Source organism: Oncorhynchus mykiss, chromosome 11, assembly GCF_057628025.1.
Source record: "Oncorhynchus mykiss isolate SJ-2025 chromosome 11, ASM5762802v1, whole genome shotgun sequence".
Classification (NCBI taxonomy): domain Eukaryota; kingdom Metazoa; phylum Chordata; class Actinopteri; order Salmoniformes; family Salmonidae; genus Oncorhynchus; species Oncorhynchus mykiss.
The window spans coordinates 80,992,501-81,012,500 of NC_143032.1; the positions used below are offsets into that span (position 1 = coordinate 80,992,501).

General features: G+C 42.8%; 1 protein-coding gene across 5 annotated transcripts in view; it reads left to right on the forward strand.

The window, feature by feature from the left end:
- Nucleotides 1-20,000, forward strand: part of LOC110535129 (extracellular matrix organizing protein FRAS1) — a 349,490-nt gene that overhangs the window by 281,793 nt on the left and 47,697 nt on the right. For 4 of the 5 annotated variants that reach the window (XR_016484722.1, XM_090191232.1, XM_090191234.1 and 1 more), the window contains 8 exons: nucleotides 213-341; nucleotides 4,252-4,499; nucleotides 5,630-5,781; nucleotides 8,337-8,499; nucleotides 11,187-11,322; nucleotides 12,461-12,657; nucleotides 15,324-15,480; nucleotides 19,327-19,590. Coding sequence is in view for 4 of the 5 variants with exons in the window: in XM_090191232.1 (XP_090047358.1) it covers nucleotides 213-341; nucleotides 4,252-4,499; nucleotides 5,630-5,781; nucleotides 8,337-8,499; nucleotides 11,187-11,322; nucleotides 12,461-12,657; nucleotides 15,324-15,480; nucleotides 19,327-19,590 (1,446 nt within the window). In the remaining variant the exon portion in view is untranslated. The remainder of the gene's footprint in view (nucleotides 1-212; nucleotides 342-4,251; nucleotides 4,500-5,629; nucleotides 5,782-8,336; nucleotides 8,500-11,186; nucleotides 11,323-12,460; nucleotides 12,658-15,323; nucleotides 15,481-19,326; nucleotides 19,591-20,000) is intronic. The other variant, XM_090191233.1, reaches the window with a different exon arrangement.

Here is a 20,000-nt window from a genome sequence, read left to right on the forward strand (position 1 = left end):
AGGACAGTTGGCATTGCGTCGTTTACATTGCTGCAGCGGGTTGTCATTGTAAATAAAACATTTGTTCTTAGATGGGGGGGGAAGAAAAAGAAAGAATACACAACAAATAATTGAAATAGTCCGTGTATCATTAAATGATAACGCATCACCGTTGATATACGAAACGCGTCGGTATGCAACATGGCTTTCATCCTCAATGTCACTTGGTGTAGGTGGGCAGCAGCTGGCAGTAACGGATGCAGATACAGCTCCTGATGAGTTGGAGTTTGAGCTGGTGGAAGGACCGGTCCATGGAACCTTGCTCAAGATGGAGTTTGACTCACAGACTGAGATGATGAATGGTGAGAAGCAGAGTCGACACAGACAAAGAGAACAATAACACACTGGAAAGACAAAGTGTCACCGAATGTCTTTACGACTTCGCGTAGCACATGTTCTGAATTCCCACATATCCCCAGACAACTTCTGCACTGTGTGTGAACGGAATGATATAGAAGAACAAGAGCGGGGGGTAGTTAGACCAGTAACAGTAGGTAGTTAGACCAGTAACAGTAGGTAGTTAGACCAGTAACAGTAGATAGTTAGACCAGTAGGTAGCTAGACCAGTAACAGTAGGTAGTTAGACCAGTAACAGTAGGTAGTTAGACCAGTAACAATAGGTAGTTAGACCTGTAACAGTAGGTAGTTAGACCAGTAACAGTAGGTAGTTAGACCAGTAACAGTAGGTAGTTAGACCAGTAACAGTAGGTAGTTAGACCAGTAACAGTAGGTAGTTAGACCAGTAACAGTAGGTAGTTAGACCAGTAACAGTAGGTAGTTAGACCAGTAACAGTAGGTAGTTAGACCAGTAACAGTAGGTAGTTAGACCAGTAACAGTAGGTAGTTAGACCAGTAACAGTAGGTAGTTAGACCTGTAACAATAGGTAGTTAGACCTGTAACAGTAGGTAGTTAGACCAGTAACAGTAGGTAGTTAGACCAGTAACAGTAGGTAGTTAGACCAGTAACAGTAGGTAGTTAGACCTGTAACAGTAGGTAGATAGACCAGTAACAGTAGGTAGTTAAACCAGTAGGTAGCTAGACCAGTAACAGTAGGTAGCTAGACCAGTAACAGTAGGTAGTTAGACCAGTAACAGTAGGTAGTTAAACCATTAACAGTAGGTAGTTAGACCAGTAGGTAGTTAGACCAGTAACAGTAGGTAGCTCGACCAGTAACAGTAGATAGTTAGACCAGTAACAGTGGGTAGTTAGACCAGTAACAGTAGGTAGTTAGACAAGTAGGTAGCTAGACCAGTAACAGTAGGTAGTTAGACCAGTAGGTAGTTAGACCAGTAACAGTAGGTAGCTAGACCTGTAACAGTACGTAGTTAGACCAGAAACAGTAGGTAGTTAGACCTGTAACAGTAGGTAGTTAGACCAGTAACAGTAGGTAGCTAGACCAGTAACAGTAGGTAGCTAGACCAGTAACAGTAGGTAGTTAGACCAGTAACAGTAGGTAGTTAGACCAGTAACAATAGGTAGTTAGACCTGTAACAGTAGGTAGTTAGACCAGTAACAGTAGGTAGTTAGACCAGTAACAGTAGGTAGTTAGACCAGTAACAGTAGGTAGTTAGACCTGTAACAGTAGGTAGATAGACCAGTAACAGTAGGTAGTTAGACCAGTAACAGTAGGTAGTTAGACCAGTAACAGTAGATAGTTAGACCAGTAGGTAGCTAGACCAGTAACAGTAGGTAGTTAGACCAGTAACAGTAGGTAGTTAGACCAGTAACAATAGGTAGTTAGACCTGTAACAGTAGGTAGTTAGACCAGTAACAGTAGGTAGTTAGACCAGTAACAGTAGGTAGTTAGACCAGTAACAGTAGGTAGTTAGACCAGTAACAGTAGGTAGTTAGACCAGTAACAGTAGGTAGTTAGACCAGTAACAGTAGGTAGTTAGACCAGTAACAGTAGGTAGTTAGACCAGTAACAGTAGGTAGTTAGACCAGTAACAGTAGGTAGTTAGACCAGTAACAGTAGGTAGTTAGACCTGTAACAATAGGTAGTTAGACCTGTAACAGTAGGTAGTTAGACCAGTAACAGTAGGTAGTTAGACCAGTAACAGTAGGTAGTTAGACCAGTAACAGTAGGTAGTTAGACCTGTAACAGTAGGTAGATAGACCAGTAACAGTAGGTAGTTAAACCAGTAGGTAGCTAGACCAGTAACAGTAGGTAGCTAGACCAGTAACAGTAGGTAGTTAGACCAGTAACAGTAGGTAGTTAAACCATTAACAGTAGGTAGTTAGACCAGTAGGTAGTTAGACCAGTAACAGTAGGTAGCTCGACCAGTAACAGTAGATAGTTAGACCAGTAACAGTGGGTAGTTAGACCAGTAACAGTAGGTAGTTAGACAAGTAGGTAGCTAGACCAGTAACAGTAGGTAGTTAGACCAGTAGGTAGTTAGACCAGTAACAGTAGGTAGCTAGACCTGTAACAGTACGTAGTTAGACCAGAAACAGTAGGTAGTTAGACCTGTAACAGTAGGTAGTTAGACCAGTAACAGTAGGTAGCTAGACCAGTAACAGTAGGTAGCTAGACCAGTAACAGTAGGTAGTTAGACCAGTAACAGTAGGTAGTTAGACCAGTAACAATAGGTAGTTAGACCTGTAACAGTAGGTAGTTAGACCAGTAACAGTAGGTAGTTAGACCAGTAACAGTAGGTAGTTAGACCAGTAACAGTAGGTAGTTAGACCTGTAACAGTAGGTAGATAGACCAGTAACAGTAGGTAGTTAAACCAGTAGGTAGCTAGACCAGTAACAGTAGGTAGCTAGACCAGTAACAGTAGGTAGTTAGACCAGTAACAGTAGGTAGTTAGACCAGTAGGTAGCTAGACCAGTAACAGTAGGTAGTTAGAGCAGTAGGTAGTTAGACCAGTAACAGTAGGTAGCTAGACCAGTAACAGTAGGTAGTTAGACCAGTAACAGTAGGTAGTTAAACCATTAACAGTAGGTAGTTAGACCAGTAGGTAGTTAGACCAGTAACAGTAGGTAGCTCGACCACTAACAGTAGATAGTTAGACCAGAAACAGTAGGTAGTTAGACCAGTAACAGTAGTTAGCTAGACCAGTAACAGTAGGTAGTTAGACCAGTAACAGTAGGTAGTTAGACAAGTAGGTAGCTAGACCGGTAACAGTAGGTAGTTAGACCAGTAGGTAGTTAGACCAGTAACAGTAGGTAGCTAGACCTGTAACAGTAGGTAGTTAGACCAGAAACAGTAGGTAGTTAGACCAGTAACAGTAGGTAGCTAGACCTGTAACAGTACGTAGTTAGACCAGAAACAGTAGGTAGTTAGACCTGTAACAGTAGGTAGTTAGACCAGTAACAGTAGGTAGCTAGACCAGTAACAGTAGGTAGCTAGACCAGTAACAGTAGGTAGTTAGACCAGTAACAGTAGGTAGTTAGACCAGTAACAATAGGTAGTTAGACCTGTAACAGTAGGTAGTTAGACCAGTAACAGTAGGTAGTTAGACCAGTAACAGTAGGTAGTTAGACCAGTAACAGTAGGTAGTTAGACCTGTAACAGTAGGTAGATAGACCAGTAACAGTAGGTAGTTAAACCAGTAGGTAGCTAGACCAGTAACAGTAGGTAGCTAGACCAGTAACAGTAGGTAGTTAGACCAGTAACAGTAGGTAGTTAGACCAGTAGGTAGCTAGACCAGTAACAGTAGGTAGTTAGAGCAGTAGGTAGTTAGACCAGTAACAGTAGGTAGCTAGACCAGTAACAGTAGGTAGTTAGACCAGTAACAGTAGGTAGTTAAACCATTAACAGTAGGTAGTTAGACCAGTAGGTAGTTAGACCAGTAACAGTAGGTAGCTCGACCACTAACAGTAGATAGTTAGACCAGAAACAGTAGGTAGTTAGACCAGTAACAGTAGTTAGCTAGACCAGTAACAGTAGGTAGTTAGACCAGTAACAGTAGGTAGTTAGACAAGTAGGTAGCTAGACCGGTAACAGTAGGTAGTTAGACCAGTAGGTAGTTAGACCAGTAACAGTAGGTAGCTAGACCTGTAACAGTAGGTAGTTAGACCAGAAACAGTAGGTAGTTAGACCAGTAACAGTAGTTAGCTAGACCAGTAACAGTAGGTAGTTAGACCAGTAACAGTAGTTAGCTAGACCAGTAACAGTAGGTAGTTAGATCAGTAGGTAGCCAGACCATTAAGAATAACATAAGTTTTATTTATTTAACAGTATCATTCAACTCCTTTGTCCCTCCAGGTGACACGTTCTCCTTCAGTGACGTGACCCGTAACGTTTTGCAGTATGAACACTCTGGCCTCTCCACCGACGAGGATGCCATCACCTTTACCGTTACCGACGGCTTCTCCATGACGACGGCGGTGGTACAGGTGGTTGTGTTGGGCGTCGGGGGCGACGGGCCCAGGAGAGACCCAGAGGCCCTGCTGTCCATGGAGGTTCCTGAAAAAAGTACTAGTGTCATCAGACGCACACACCTGGGTTATACGGTTAGTACACACACCTGGGTTATACTGTTAGTACACACACCTGGGTTATACTGTTAGTAAACACACCTGGGTTATACTGTTAGTACACACACCTGGGTTATACTGTTAGTAAACACACCTGGGTTATACTGTTAGTACACACACCTGGGTTATACTGTTAGTAAACACACCTGGGTTATACTGTTAGTACACACACCTGGGTTATACGGTTAGTACACACACCTGGGTTATACTGTTAGTACACACACCTGGGTTATACTGTTAGTAAACACACCTGGGTTATACTGTTAGTACACACACCTGGGTTATACTGTTAGTAAACACACCTGGGTTATACTGTTAGTACACACACCTGGGTTATACTGTTAGTAAACACACCTGGGTTATACTGTTAGTAAACACACACCTGAGTGTGTGTGGACTGAAGCTCAGAGTTAGGTGTGTGTGTGTGTGTGTGTGTGTGTGTGTGTGTGTGTGTGTGACACACACAGGACACACAGGACACAATATGTAGCCATACCTGGACCCTCTCTGAATGGTACTTCTGTTTTTGTGTTCATGTTCAGCCTCATTATAATATGATGTCATGAGATGTGAATGTGGTTCAGCTCCTTCCGTTATGGTCCTGACTTATTGAAACCTCTTTATTATAGTGGTTCTGGTTGCTGTGTTTCAGTGCTGTAGATACTGTACGTTCAACCACAGCTTCACATAATAATCAGCATACATTTTAGTATACTATTTCTTTCAGAATTATAGTGTACACTACCAACACCTACTCATTCAATGTTTTATTTTGGTATTTTTTACTATTTTCTACATTGTAGAATAATAATGAAGACATCAAAACTATGAAATAACACATATGGAGTCGTGTAGTAACCAAAAAAGTGTTAAATAAATCTAAATATATTTGAGATTTGAGATTCTTCAAATAGCCACCTTTTGCCTTGATGACAGCTTTGAAAAAAAAAGGTTTGATGTCTTCACTATTGTTCTACAACGTAGGAAATAAAAATGAAAAAAAAACCTTGAATGAGCAGGTGTTCTAAAACGTTTGACCGGTAGCATAGGTCCTAAGGTGAACTTGACCGGTACTGTATCATGAAATATGTGATCATATTTTGCAGAGCGACACCTCTCCAGATGAGAAGATACGTATTCAGCTGGTGTCAGTTCCTATGTACGGCATCCTGACCAAGACGGGGTCAGACTCAGAGCACCAGGAGATGACAGAGTACTCCTCTTTCACCTTGGACGACATCAACAAACACAGGATCAGGTAGAGCCAGTTCCATTAAACACATAGACAGACAGAGCGAATACATAATATGATATTTGAAATGTCTCTATTCTTCACTTTTGTGAGTGTAATATTTACTGTAATATTTACTGTAATATTTACTGTAATATTTACTGTACATTTCTTTTTAACGGATTACTTCAACTTTGTTTATTATCTGTTTCACTTGCTTTGGCAATGTAAACATATGTTTCCCATGACAATAAAACCATTTAATTTAGTTGAATTGAGAGAGGCAGAGAGAGAGAGGCAGAGAGAGAGAGAGAGGCAGAGAGAGAGAGAGGCAGATAGAGGCAGAGAGAGAGGCAGGTAGAGAGAGAGAGGCAGATAGAGAGAGGCAGAGAGAGAGAGAGAGGCAGAGAGAGAGAGGCAGGTAGAGAGAGATGATGACAGAGTACTCCTCTTTCACCATGGAGAAAGTAATCTAAAGTAGCTTCCTCTCCTTGTTTTCTTCTACTTTACCTGTACTGATCTGTAAAGAACTGGACAGGTTGAAAGTTAATTCTGCTGTCCACTTCACATTCTGGTATCCATTTCTACCAGCTCCTATGTTATTATTGAAGTAATTATTAAAACGATTTGTTCTGCCGTGTAGATATTTATTTCAAAATAATATAGATTTTTTTTCGGTCCAGATTATTTAATTGAGAGCAATTCTCATTTAGGCTTAAAGTAGCGACTTAGTCGAAAGGTTTCTGTAAAAGGAATGGCCTCTATCTTCTGTCACTCCTACTATACAATAGAATCTTCTCCATGTGAGGCTTTGTGAAATCCTCTCTACAAATTAGAAACGGTAGAAAAAGATTTAGTGTGTTTTAGCGACGATATGGGAAAGCACAAACAGCTTAGCTCAATTAGCATGTCTAATTAGCGAATATTAAATATCAACCACCTGCAAGAGACACACACACACACACACACACACACACACACACACACACACACACACACACACACACACACACACACACTGAAAACCAGGCATCAAAATGAAAACAAAAATTAGGCCTTGGGACTTCATCCCCATAATGTGCCTCTGATTAGCTTTGGTGCTAATTAGCACACTAGGCTAATATTATAGCAAACATCTCTGGGGCTGTGGGTTTAAATCACTTGTTTTTGTTAAACTTACCAGACTGACTTTCTGTGTTAATGAGAATTAGAAAAATATTATATTTTATTCAGGTACTCTTCGCTAGTTTTTAAAGGGCTTTACATACACCATTAGTCTTCATATCGGTGTTGCACTGTGAGAGTTAGAGGATGTTAGATGTGTTCAGATCCGTTCTCCAGATATAGAGATATAGCTCAGATATAGAGATATAGATCAGTTATAGATCAGATATAGAGACGTAGATCAGATATAGATCAGATATAGATCAGATATAGAGATATAGATCAGCCATAGATCAGATATAGCGATCTAGATCAGATAAAGATCAGATATAGAGTTATAGATCAGTTATAGATCAGATATAGAGATGTAGATCAGATATAGATCAGATATAGATCAGATATAGATCAGATATAGATCAGACGTAGATCAGATATAGAGATCTAGATCAGACATAGATCAGATATAGAGCTATAGATCAGATATAGAGATATAGCTCAGATATAGAGATATAGCTCAGATATAGAGATATAGAGCAGTTATAGATCAGATATAGAGACGTAGATCAGATATAGATCAGACATAGATCAGATATAGAGATATAGATCAGACGTAGATCAGATATAGAGATCTAGATCAGACATAGATCAGATATAGAGCTATAGATCAGATATAGAGATATAGCTCAGATATAGAGATATAGCTCAGATATAGAGATATAGAGCAGTTATAGATCAGATATAGAGACGTAGATCAGATATAGATCAGACATAGATCAGATATAGAGATCTAGATCAGACATAGATCAGATATAGAGCTATAGATCAAATATAGAGATATTGATCTGCATGTATAACGCGTTTTATTAGTGTGAGGAGAATCTCGGCTCTTCCACCACCAATCTGTAGCCCATCGTGAACACGTAACACTTTTCTTAAAAGCAAACGATAGCTATAATGATTTACGACTTGTTATAAGCATGTATTGTTGTTGTTGTTGTTAATAGTAAACAAGGGATTATTTTGAGACGATGCTATACGCTGGTTTTGTATGTATTAGCCCTTATAATGTGTAGATGTTACAGTAAACTTGTAGTATGTTATGTCTTTCAGTATGTCACATCATTGTTGTTGTTGTTGTTAATAGTAAACAAGGGATTATTTTGAGACGATGCTATACGCTGGTTTTGTATGTATTAGCCCTTATAATGTGTAGATGTTACAGTAAACTTGTAGTATGTTATGTCTTTCAGTATGTCACATCATTGTTGTTGTTGTTGTTAATAGTAAACAAGGGATTATTTTGAGATGATGCTATACGCTGGTTTTGGGTAAAAAAAATGTTATTGTTTTGTTTTCCTTGAAGACTATGTTTTGGGATGAACTTCACTAAAGCTCACATTTCCTTCCTGCCATGCAAGCTACATCACTTCCTTTGAGATAGGAAGTCAGCCGGTGACGGACATCTTCCATTTCATTGTTTACGACGGTGAGAACAATCGCCTTGACAACCAGATGTGTACCATCACCATCACCTCCATGAAGAGACAGCCTCCAGTGGTCACTGTCCGCAGTGGCATCAAGGTACACACACACACACACACACGAACACACACACACACGAACACACACACACACACACGCACACACACACACACGAACACACACACACGCACACGTACACACACACGCACGCACACACGAACACATACACACACACGTGCACACACACACACACATGCATGCGCACACACACGAGCACACACGTGCACACACACACACACACATACAAAAACACACACACACACTACTCAGCTTGTTTGGACAGTTGCTAGGGAACAGAACAAAGAGATACTGTTTGCAACATATGAAGCAACACCAAGCAACACAGCTGATGCAACACTCAGTGGACCAGTGTCTAACGGTGTGTGTGTGTGTGTGTGTGTGTGTGTGTGTGTGTGTGTTCACTGTGATGTTCACTGTGATGTGAAGGAGTCAGGGTCGATCAATGTAACATACATGAGTAGAACAGAAATATAACCTCTGACATTGGAAATTGATATTGGAATGGAGGGTGTCTGTTCTAGGCATTCTAATTCTATGTGTGTTCTAGGCATTCTAATTATATGTCTGTTCTAGTCACTCTAATTCTGTCTGTTCTAGTCACTCTAATTCTATGTGTGTTCTAGGCATTCTAATTATGTCTGTTCTAGTCACTCTAATTCTGTCTGTTCTAGTCACTCTAATTCTATGTCTGTTCTAGTCACTCTAATTCTATGTCTGTTCTTGTCATTCTAATTCTATGTCTGTTCTAGTCATTCTAATTCGATGTCTGTTCTAGTCACTGTAATTCTATGTCTGTTCTAGTCACTGTAATTATATGTCAGTTCTAGTCACTCTAATTCTATGTATGTTCTTGTCATTCTAATTCTATGTCTGTTCTAGTCATTCTAATTCTATGTCTGTTCTAGTCACTGTAATTCTATGTCAGTTCTAGTCACTCTAATTCTATGTATGTTCTTGTCATTCTAATTCTATGTCTGTTCTAGTCACTGTAATTATATGTCAGTTCTAGTCACTCTAATTCTATGTATGTTCTTGTCATTCTAATTCTATGTCTGTTCTAGTCACTGTAATTCTATGTCAGTTCTAGTCACTGTAATTCTATGGAACGTGGTCTATATTATACATTATAAAACTGGGTGGTACGAGCCTGCTCTAATGCCGTTGGTAACCAGTTTATAACAGCAATAAGGCACCTCGGGGGTTTGTGGTATATGGCAATATACCACGGCTAAAGGGCTGTATCCAGCCACTCTGCGTTGCGTCGTGAGTAGAACAGCCCTTAGCCGTGATATATTGGCCATATACTACACCCCCTCTGGCCTTATTATGATATATATTTTTATTTATTTAACCTTTATTTAACTAGGTAAGTCAGTTAAGAACAAATTCTTATTTACAATGACGGCCTACCCCTGCCAAACCCTAACCTGGATGACGCTGGATGACGCCCTATGGGACTCCCAATCACGACCTGTTGTGATATAGCCTGGAATCGAACCAGGGTCTGTAGTGACGCCTCTAGCACAGATGCAGTGCCTTAGACCGCTGCGCTTAAGCAATCCCTCAATAACATGGACTGGCAGGCCATGCTGTACTACATGATATAATAGAAATAGTCCTGGGGTGGATGTTGCACTTAGTGACTGATCTGTGATCAGAGCTACCTTCCACAATCCTAACTGTAAAGATCTTAGTGACTGATCTGTGATCAGAGTTACCTTCCACAATCCTAACTGTAAAGATCAGTAGCTATCTAGGGGTAATTTCAAATCAAATCAAAGTTTATTTGTCAGGTGCGCCGAATACAACAGTGAAATGCTTACTTACAGGCTCTAACCAATAGTGCGAAAAAAAAGGCGTGTGTGTGTGTGTGCGTGTGCGTGTGCGTGTGCGTGTGCGTGTGCGTGTGTGTGTGTGTGTGTGCGTGTGTGTGTGTGTGTAGGTAAGTAAAGAAATAAAGCAACAGTAAAAAGACATTTGAAATAAGAGTAGCGAGGCTATAAAAGTAGCGAGGCTACATACAGACACCGGTTAGTCAGGCTGATTGAGGTAGTATGTACATGTAGATATGGTTAAAGTGACTATTCATATATGATGAACAGAGAGTAGCAGTAGCGTAAAAGAGGGGTTAGCGGGTGGTGGGACACATTGCAGATAGTCCGGGTAACCATTTGGTTACCTGTTCAGGAGTCTTATGGTTGGGGGGTAAAAACTGTTGAGAAGTCTTTTTGTCCTAGACAGGGCACTCCGGTACCGCTTGCCATGCGGTAGTAGAGAGAACAGTTTATGACTGGGGTGGCTGGGGTCTTTGACAATTTTTAGTGCCTTCTTCTGACACCGCCTGGTGTAGAGGTCCTTAATGCCAGGCAGCTTTGCCCCAGTGATGTACTGGGCCGTACGCACTACCCTCTGTAGTGCCTTGCGGTCGGAGGACGAGCAGTTGCCGTACCAGGCAGTGATGCAACCGGTCAGGATGCTGTTGATGGTGCAGCTGTAGAACCTTTTGAGGATCTGAGGACCCACAACAAATATTTTTAGTTTCCTGACGGGGAATAGGCTTTGTCGTGCCCTCTACACGACTGTCTTGGTGTGCTTGGATCATTCTAGTTTGTTGTTGATTTCATCCCAGTTGTCCTAGAAGTGTTCTCCAATGCTGTATCTGCATACTGAGATCTTCTGCAACTTTCTATTTTATGTATATCTAGGTCCAGGAAGGAGGGAGAGTCCAGCTGTCAACCAATCACATCATTGTATCAGATCTGGACACACCCAAGAAGGACCTGCTGGTGTGGATGATCAGCTCGCCCAAATATGGCTTCATTGAGAACACGAGACGAAGAGGTGTGTGTGTGTGTGGGTGGGTGTGAGCGTGTGTGTGTGTTTGTGTGTGTGTGTGTGTGTGTGTGTGTGTGTGTGTACACTCTGCATATCAGTAATATACAACATAGTGGAACATCTTGACAGCAGACCTCCCTAGTAGAGATATTTATCCTCTGGTTCTTCAGTGGTCTGGTGATAGACACCATGTCTCTTTCAAAGACAACACTCAGCTACTATATAAAGCCTTAGATCCTGAGAGTGTGAGAGAGCGAGTGTGAGAGAGCGAGTGTGAGAGAGCGAGTGTGAGAGAGCGAGTGTGAGAGAGAGAGTGGTTGAGAGAGAGAGTGGTTGAGAGAGCGAGTGTGAGAGAGAGAGTGGTTGAGAGAGCGAGTGTGAGAGAGAGCGAGTGTGAGAGAGAGCGTGTGAGAGAGAGAGTGTGAGAGAGAGAGTGTGAGAGAGAGAGTGTGAGAGAGTGAGTGTGAGAGAGTGAGTGTGAGAGAGTGAGTGTGAGAGAGTGAGTGTGAGAGAGTGAGTGTGAGAGAGTGAGTGTGAGAGAGTGAGTGCGTGAGAGTGAGTGTGTGAGAGTGAGTGTGTGAGAGAGTGAGTGTGAGAGAGTGAGTGTGAGAGAGTGAGTGTGAGAGAGTGCGTGTGAGAGAGTGAGTGTGAGAGTGAGAGAGCATCTGCACATCATTACAACACCGTATATAGATATAATATGACATTTGAAATGTATTTTGGAACATTTGTGAGTGTAATATTTAGAGAGAGAGAGAGAGAGAGAGATGAATTCAATGTAATAAACCTATATTTTCCATAAGGGCCAGTTGTCCTGGGCAGAGCAGTGTGAATATAAGCAGTAGTAGAGGTACAGTAATACACTACCTAGAGACATATGAAACAACACTGGTGACAGTGGAAGGAGGCCTGCAGAAAAGTCTTTATACTGCAAAGTAAACTCCGTTTTTCATCCGTTATGTGATGCCCGAAGAACTGGTCTTTAGTTACGTTGTCTCCTCCTGAGAATTCCCCCCGTTGAAATAGAAATGAATATCTATTCGCCTGTAGTATTTCTACATGATGTCATCAGTCTTGGATGTTTCTGATCTAACCCTGAAGTGAGATCTCACTTCCCATTCTGGTTTCGTCCTCTGTCTCCCAGTGGGCTCGTTGGGCGGTTCAAATACCCGCGTCATCAGTCCCGAGGTTCCCTTCTCCATGGACGACCTGACCACTGACCACATCTTCTACGTCCAGAACGTCCATAGCACTGACCACCACTACCAGGACACCTTCTCCTTCTACATCAGTGATGGGTCCAGTCAGACAGAGGCCTTCAATGTCAACATAGATATACTGGTAGACAATACTACTACTACTACTACTACTACATCAGTGATATACTGGTAGACAATACTACTACTACTACTACTACTACTACTACTACATCAGTGATATACTGGTAGACAATACTACTACTACTACTACTACTACTACTACTACATCAGTGATATACTGGTAGACAATACTACTACTACTACTACTACTACTACTACTACTACATCAGTGATATTCTGGTAGACAATACTACTACTACTACTACTACTACTACTACATCAGTGATATACTGGTAGACAATACTACTACTACTACTACTACTACTACTACATCAGTGATATACTGGTAGACAATACTACTACTACTACATCAGTGATATACTGGTAGACAATACTACTACTACTACTACTACATCAGTGATGTACTGGTAGACAATACTACTACTACTACTACTACATCAGTGATATACTGGTAGACAATACTACTACTACTACTACATCAGTGATGTACTGGTAGACAATACTACTACTACTACTACTACTACTACTACTACTACATCAGTGATATACTAGTAGACAATACTACTACTGCTACTACTACATCAGTCAACATAGATATACTGGTAGACAATACTACTACTACTACTACATCAGTGATATACTAGTAGACAATACTACTACTGCTACTACTACATCAGTCAACATAGATATACTGGTAGACAATACTAGTACTACTACTACATCAGTGATATACTAGTAGACAATACTACTACTACTACTACTACTACTACTACATCAGTGATATACTAGTAGACAATACTACTACTGCTACTACTACATCAGTCAACATAGATATACTGGTAGACATAATTATTAAAGCTACAATCCTTAAGACAACAGCAGACCTGTTACTTGGTTTGATACATTGAGATTCATAAATGGATCTATGAATGCAAAGACTGAAAATCCATCCTATCAGCATGCTTAGTTTTACACATATTTTAAAGATGTATGTTGTGTATTTATACAAATACAATGTTATTAATAAATATAATTAACTCTTAATTTATTGCAAAGTTCACAAAGAAAACTTTCAGACAAGGTTGAGGGATTTTCTTGTCCTGTGATAACTACACCAGGATTTTATTGTCCTGTGATAACTACACCAGGATTTTATTGTTCTGTGATAACTACACCAGGATTTTATTGTCCTGTGATAACTACACCAGGATTGTATTGTTCTGTGATAACTACACCAGGATTTTATTGTCCTGTGATAACTACACCAGGATTGTATTGTCCTGTGATAAATACACCAGGATTTTATTGTCCTGTGATAACTACACCAGGATTTTATTGTCCTGTGATAACTACACCAGGATTTTATTGTTCTGTGATAACTACACCAGGATTTTATTGTCCTGTGATAACTACACCAGGATTGTATTGTTCTGTGATAACTACACCAGGATGTTATTGTCCTGTGATAACTACACCAGGATTTTATTGTCCTGTGATAACTACACCAAGATTTTATTGTCCTGTGATAACTACACCAGGATTATATTGTCCTGTGATAACTACACCAGGATTTTATTGTTCTGTGATAACAACACCAGGATTTTATTGTCCTGTGATAACTACACCAGGATTTTATTGTCCTGTGATAACTACACCAGGATTTTATAATCCTGTGATAACTACACCAGGATTGTATTGTTCTGTGATAACTACACCAGGATTTTATTGTCCTGTGATAACTACACCAGGATGGTATTGTCCTGTGATAACTACACCAGGATTTTATTGTCCTGTGATAACTACACCAGGATTTTATAATCCTGTGATAACTACACTAGGATTTTATTGTCCTGTGATAACTACACCAGCATTTTATTGTCCTGCGATAACTACACCAGGATTGTATTGTTCTGTGATAACTACACCAGGATTTTATTGTCCTGTGATAACTACACCAGGATTTTATTGTCCTGTGATAACTACACCAGGATTTTATAATCCTGTGATAACTACACCAGGATTTTATAATCCTGTGATAACTACACCAGGATTTTATTGTCCTGTGATAACTACACCAGGATTTTATAATCCTGTGATAACTACACCAGGATTTTATTGTTCTGTGATAACTACACCAGGATTTTATTGTCCTGTGATAACTACACCAGGATTTTATTGTTCTGTGATAACTACACCAGGATTGTATTGTCCTGTGATAACTACACCAGGATTTTATTGTCCTGTGATAACTACACCAGGATTTTATTGTCCATATGTATTTATATTTATTTTTAATCTGCATAAAAATGCATCCCTTTGTCTGCTAGGGCCCCTGAGGTGATGATTATTTTTTTTTTTTTTTATTTAACTCGGTAAGTCAGTTAAGAACAAATTCTTTTTTTACAATGACGGCCTATAAACAGTGTGTTAACTACCTTGTTCAGGGGCAGAATGACAGATTTTTACCTTGTCAGCTCAGTGGATTCAATCTTGCAACCTTTCAGTTACTAGTCCAACCCTTTAACCACTAGGCTACCTGCCACCCTGAGCCTTGTGTGTATGTTTTCTTGCATGTGTGTATGCTAAACTTTACACGTGTGTGTGTGTGTGTGTGTGTGTGTGTGTGTGTGCGCGCTTGTGCGTGTGCGTGTGTGTGTGTTCCTGCAGCAGACTAAAGAGGAGATGGAGCCGGTGGTATCAGTGAACAGAGTCCAGGTGGAGCAGAACTCAGGAGTGGTCATCACTAACTCCTCTCTCAACGTCCTGGACCAGGACACACCAGACAACGACATCATCATCACCGTCACCAAGCAACCTGCCTACGGTACGGGCACACACACACACACTATACCTCTAACAGCCCGACAGTCAGTGTCAAATGCTGCTCCTCTCTCTCCAGTCCACTATTTGACCTCTAAGTCTCCCTCCATCGCTCCCTTTAATTTTCCCTGCCTCTATCCATCCCTCCACCCCTCCCTGCCTCTATCCATCCCTCCATCCCTCCCTGCCTCTATCCATCCCTCCATCCCTCCCTGCCTCTATCCATCCCTCCATCCGTCCCTTTAATTCTCCCTTCCTCCATCCCTCTAACTCTCCCTCCATCCATCCTCTAACTCTCCCTCCATCCATCTCTCCCTCGGTCCCTCCATTCTATCCTCTAACTCTCCCTCCATCCCTCCCTCTAACTCTCCCTCCATCTCTCCATTTTACCCTCTAACCCTCCCTCCATCTCTCCATTCTACCATCTAACTGTCCCTCCATCTCTCCATTCTACCGTCTAACTCTCCCTCCATCCCTCCCTCTAACCCTCCCTCCATCTCTCCATTCTACCATCTAACTGTCCCTCCATCTCTCCATTCTACCGTCTAACTCTCCCTCCATCCCTCCCTCTAACCCTCCCTCCATCTCTCCATTCTACCATCTAACTGTCCCTCCATCTCTCCATTCTACCATCTAACTGTCCCTCCATCTCTCCATTCTACCGTCTAACTCTCCCTCCATCCCTCCCTCTAACTCTCCCTCCATCTCTCCATTCTACCGTCTAACTCTCCCTCCATCCCTCCTTCTAACCCTCCCTCCATCTCTCCATTCTACCATCTAACTGTCCCTCCATCTCTCCATTCTACCATCTAACTGTCCCTCCATCTCTCCATTCTACCATTTAACTGTCCCTCCATCTCTCCATCCTTCCCTCTAACCCTCCCTCCATCTCTCCATTCTACTATTTAACTGTCCCTCCATCTCTCCATTCTACCATTTAACTGTCCCTCCATCTCTCCATTCTACCATCTAACTGTCCCTCCATCTCTCCATTCTACCGTCTAACTCTCCCTCCATCCTTCCCTCTCACTCTCCCTCCATCTCTCCATCCTTCCCTCTAACCCTCCCTCCATCTCTCCATTCTACCATCTAACTGTCCCTCCATCTCTCCATTCTACCATCTAACTGTCCCTCCATCTCTCCATTCTACCGTCTAACTCTCCCTCCATCCTTCCCTCTAATTCTCCCTCCATCTCTCCATTCTACCCTCTAACTCTCCCTCCTTCTCTCCATTCTACCATCTAATTCTCCCTCCATCTCTCCATCCCTCCCTCTCACTCTCCCTCCATCTCTCCATTCTACCATCTAACTCTCCCTCCATCCCTCCCTCTAACCCTCCCTCCATCTCTCCATTCTACCATCTAACTGTCCCTCCATCTCTCCATTCTACCGTCTAACTCTCCCTCCATCCCTCCCTCTAACCCTCCCTCCATCTCTCCATTCTACCATCTAACTGTCCCTCCATCTCTCCATTCTACCATCTAACTGTCCCTCCATCTCTCCATTCTACCGTCTAACTCTCCCTCCATCCCTCCCTCTAACTCTCCCTCCATCTCTCCATTCTACCGTCTAACTCTCCCTCCATCCCTCCTTCTAACCCTCCCTCCATCTCTCCATTCTACCATCTAACTGTCCCTCCATCTCTCCATTCTACCATCTAACTGTCCCTCCATCTCTCCATTCTACCATTTAACTGTCCCTCCATCTCTCCATCCTTCCCTCTAACCCTCCCTCCATCTCTCCATTCTACTATTTAACTGTCCCTCCATCTCTCCATTCTACCATTTAACTGTCCCTCCATCTCTCCATTCTACCATCTAACTGTCCCTCCATCTCTCCATTCTACCGTCTAACTCTCCCTCCATCCTTCCCTCTCACTCTCCCTCCATCTCTCCATCCTTCCCTCTAACCCTCCCTCCATCTCTCCATTCTACCATCTAACTGTCCCTCCATCTCTCCATTCTACCATCTAACTGTCCCTCCATCTCTCCATTCTACCGTCTAACTCTCCCTCCATCCTTCCCTCTAATTCTCCCTCCATCTCTCCATTCTACCCCCTAACTCTCCCTCCTTCTCTCCATTCTACCATCTAATTCTCCCTCCATCTCTCCATCCCTCCCTCTCACTCTCCCTCCATCTCTCCATTCTACCATCTAACTCTCCCTCCATTCATACCTCTAGCTATCCTTCCATCTCTTCCTCAGTCCTTCCATTCTACCCTCTAACTCTCCCTCCATCTCTCCATTCTACCATCTAATTCTCCCTCCGTCTGTCCATCCCTCCCTCTCACTCTCCCTCCATCCATCCCTCCCTCTAACTCTCCCTCCATCTCTCCATTCTACCATCTAACGCTCCCTCCATTCTACCGTCTAACTCTCCCTCAGTCCCTCCATTCATCCCTCTAGCTATCCCTCCATATCTTCCTCAGTGCCTCCATTATACCCTCTAACTTTCTCTCCATCCCTCCCTCTAACTCTCTCTCCATCCCTCCCTCTAATTCTCCCTCCATCTCTCCATTCTACTGTCTAACTCTCCCTCCATCTCTCCATTCTACCCTCTAACTCTCCCTCCATCTCTCCATTCTACCCTCTAACTTTCTCTCCATCCCTCCCTCTAACTCTCCCTCCATCTCTCCATTCTATCCTCTAACTCTCCCTCAGTCCCTCCATTCTACCCTTTAACTCTCCCTCCATCTCTCCATTCTACCATCTAATTCTCCCTCCATCTGTCCATCCCTCCCTCTCACTCTCCCTCCATCCATCCCTCCCTCTAACTCTCCCTCCATCTCTCCATCCCTCCCTCTAATTCTCCCTCCATCTCTCCATTCTACTGTCTAACTCTCCCTCCATCTCTCCATTCTACCCTCTAACTCTCCCTCCATCTCTCCATTCTACCGTCTAACTCTCCCTCAGTCCCTCCATTCATCTCTCTAGCTATCCCTCCATATCTTCCTCAGTCCCTCCATTCTACCCTCTAACTCTCCCTCCATCCTTCCCTCTAATTGTCCCTCCATCTCTCCATTCTAACGTATAACTCTCCCTCCATCTCTCCATTCTAACGTATAACTCTCCCTCCATCCTTCCCTCTAATTATCCCTCCATCTCTCCATTCTACCCTCTAACTCTCCCTCCATCTCTCCATTCTAACGTATAACTCTCCCTCCATCCTTCCCTCTAACTCTCCCTCCATCCGTCAGTCTGACCCACTAACTGTCCCTCCATCTCTCCATCCTTCCCTCTAACTCTCCCTCCATCCGTCCGTCTGTCCCACTAACTGTCCCTCCATCTCTCCATCCTTCCCTCTAACTCTCCCTCCATCCTTCCATCTGTCCCACTAACTGTCCCTCCATCCTTCCATCTGTCCCACTAACTGTCCCTCCATCCTTCCATCTGTCCCACTAACTGTCCCTGTACTGTCAGGATCCTGCAGCGACTCATTCTTCACAACCAGCAGGCAATAAAAGCAACATAAACCCTCCCATAAAGCCCCTGTCACACCGTCATAAAACTAAAAACCTATGAAGGCTATCGAGGCCTTTTTACTGTCCTCTCCACTGTCTGCTTGCCAGACAGCTTCTGCTAAACGACATTGTGAAGCGCAAAACACATTCATCATTGGTGCACATACACTGGTACGCAGGTGCCGGGTCTCACATTGCCGGGATTCAAGACCTTCCAGTGAGGAAGATATGTGACCCCATCTACTTTTAGTCATTTCATCTATCTACCTTTCTTCTTTGGTTGCCTTATGTAAAGTGTCTTTGAGTGTCACGAAGAGGGCTAAATAAACAAGACACACCCCTATCATTATTAATTATTACTCTGTACCACCGCGGCGGTCCTGTTTTCAGGCAAGCTGCGTAGACGCCAGTTCTACTCCCAGCCTCTGGAGAACGGTCGGATCCTGTCTCAGGGGTCCACGTTCACCTACCAGGACGTGGTGGACCTGCTTCTGGTGTACACCCCTGACACGGCCAGCGGGGGCAGTGACGAGCTCGCCTTCTCTCTGACCGACGGTGTCCACGTCACCAGCGGACGGCTCACCTTCACCATAGACGTCAGGAAGAGCGAAGGACCAAGGATGACTGTGAATAGAGGCCTGCAGCTGGCAGCAGGTACGCTCTTGGGTTTGTGTGGACCTTGTGTGACCTTAAACAGTTTCCGCAGGTACGCTCTTGGGTTTGTGTGGACCTTGTGTGACCTTAAACAGTTTCCGCAGGTACGCTCTTGGGTTTGTGTGGACCTTGCGTGACCTTAAACAGTTTCCGCAGGTAAGGACAGGGACAAACAGGGTTTTTGTCTTGCGCCAGGACTCACATGTCTCCATGGTGACTGGGTAGGAACACACCTGATTCAACTCAGAAAGGGCTTGTTGATTATTTATTGAGTCAGGTATTACAGTTCTGAGATGGTGTCAAAATGTACAGTTTTGGGGATACTGGCACAACAGATTGGGAAAGGCTGATCTAGCTGTCTTACGTTGTGTTCTTTGGCGTATCCTGACTTCTACTGTACCTATTCTCCC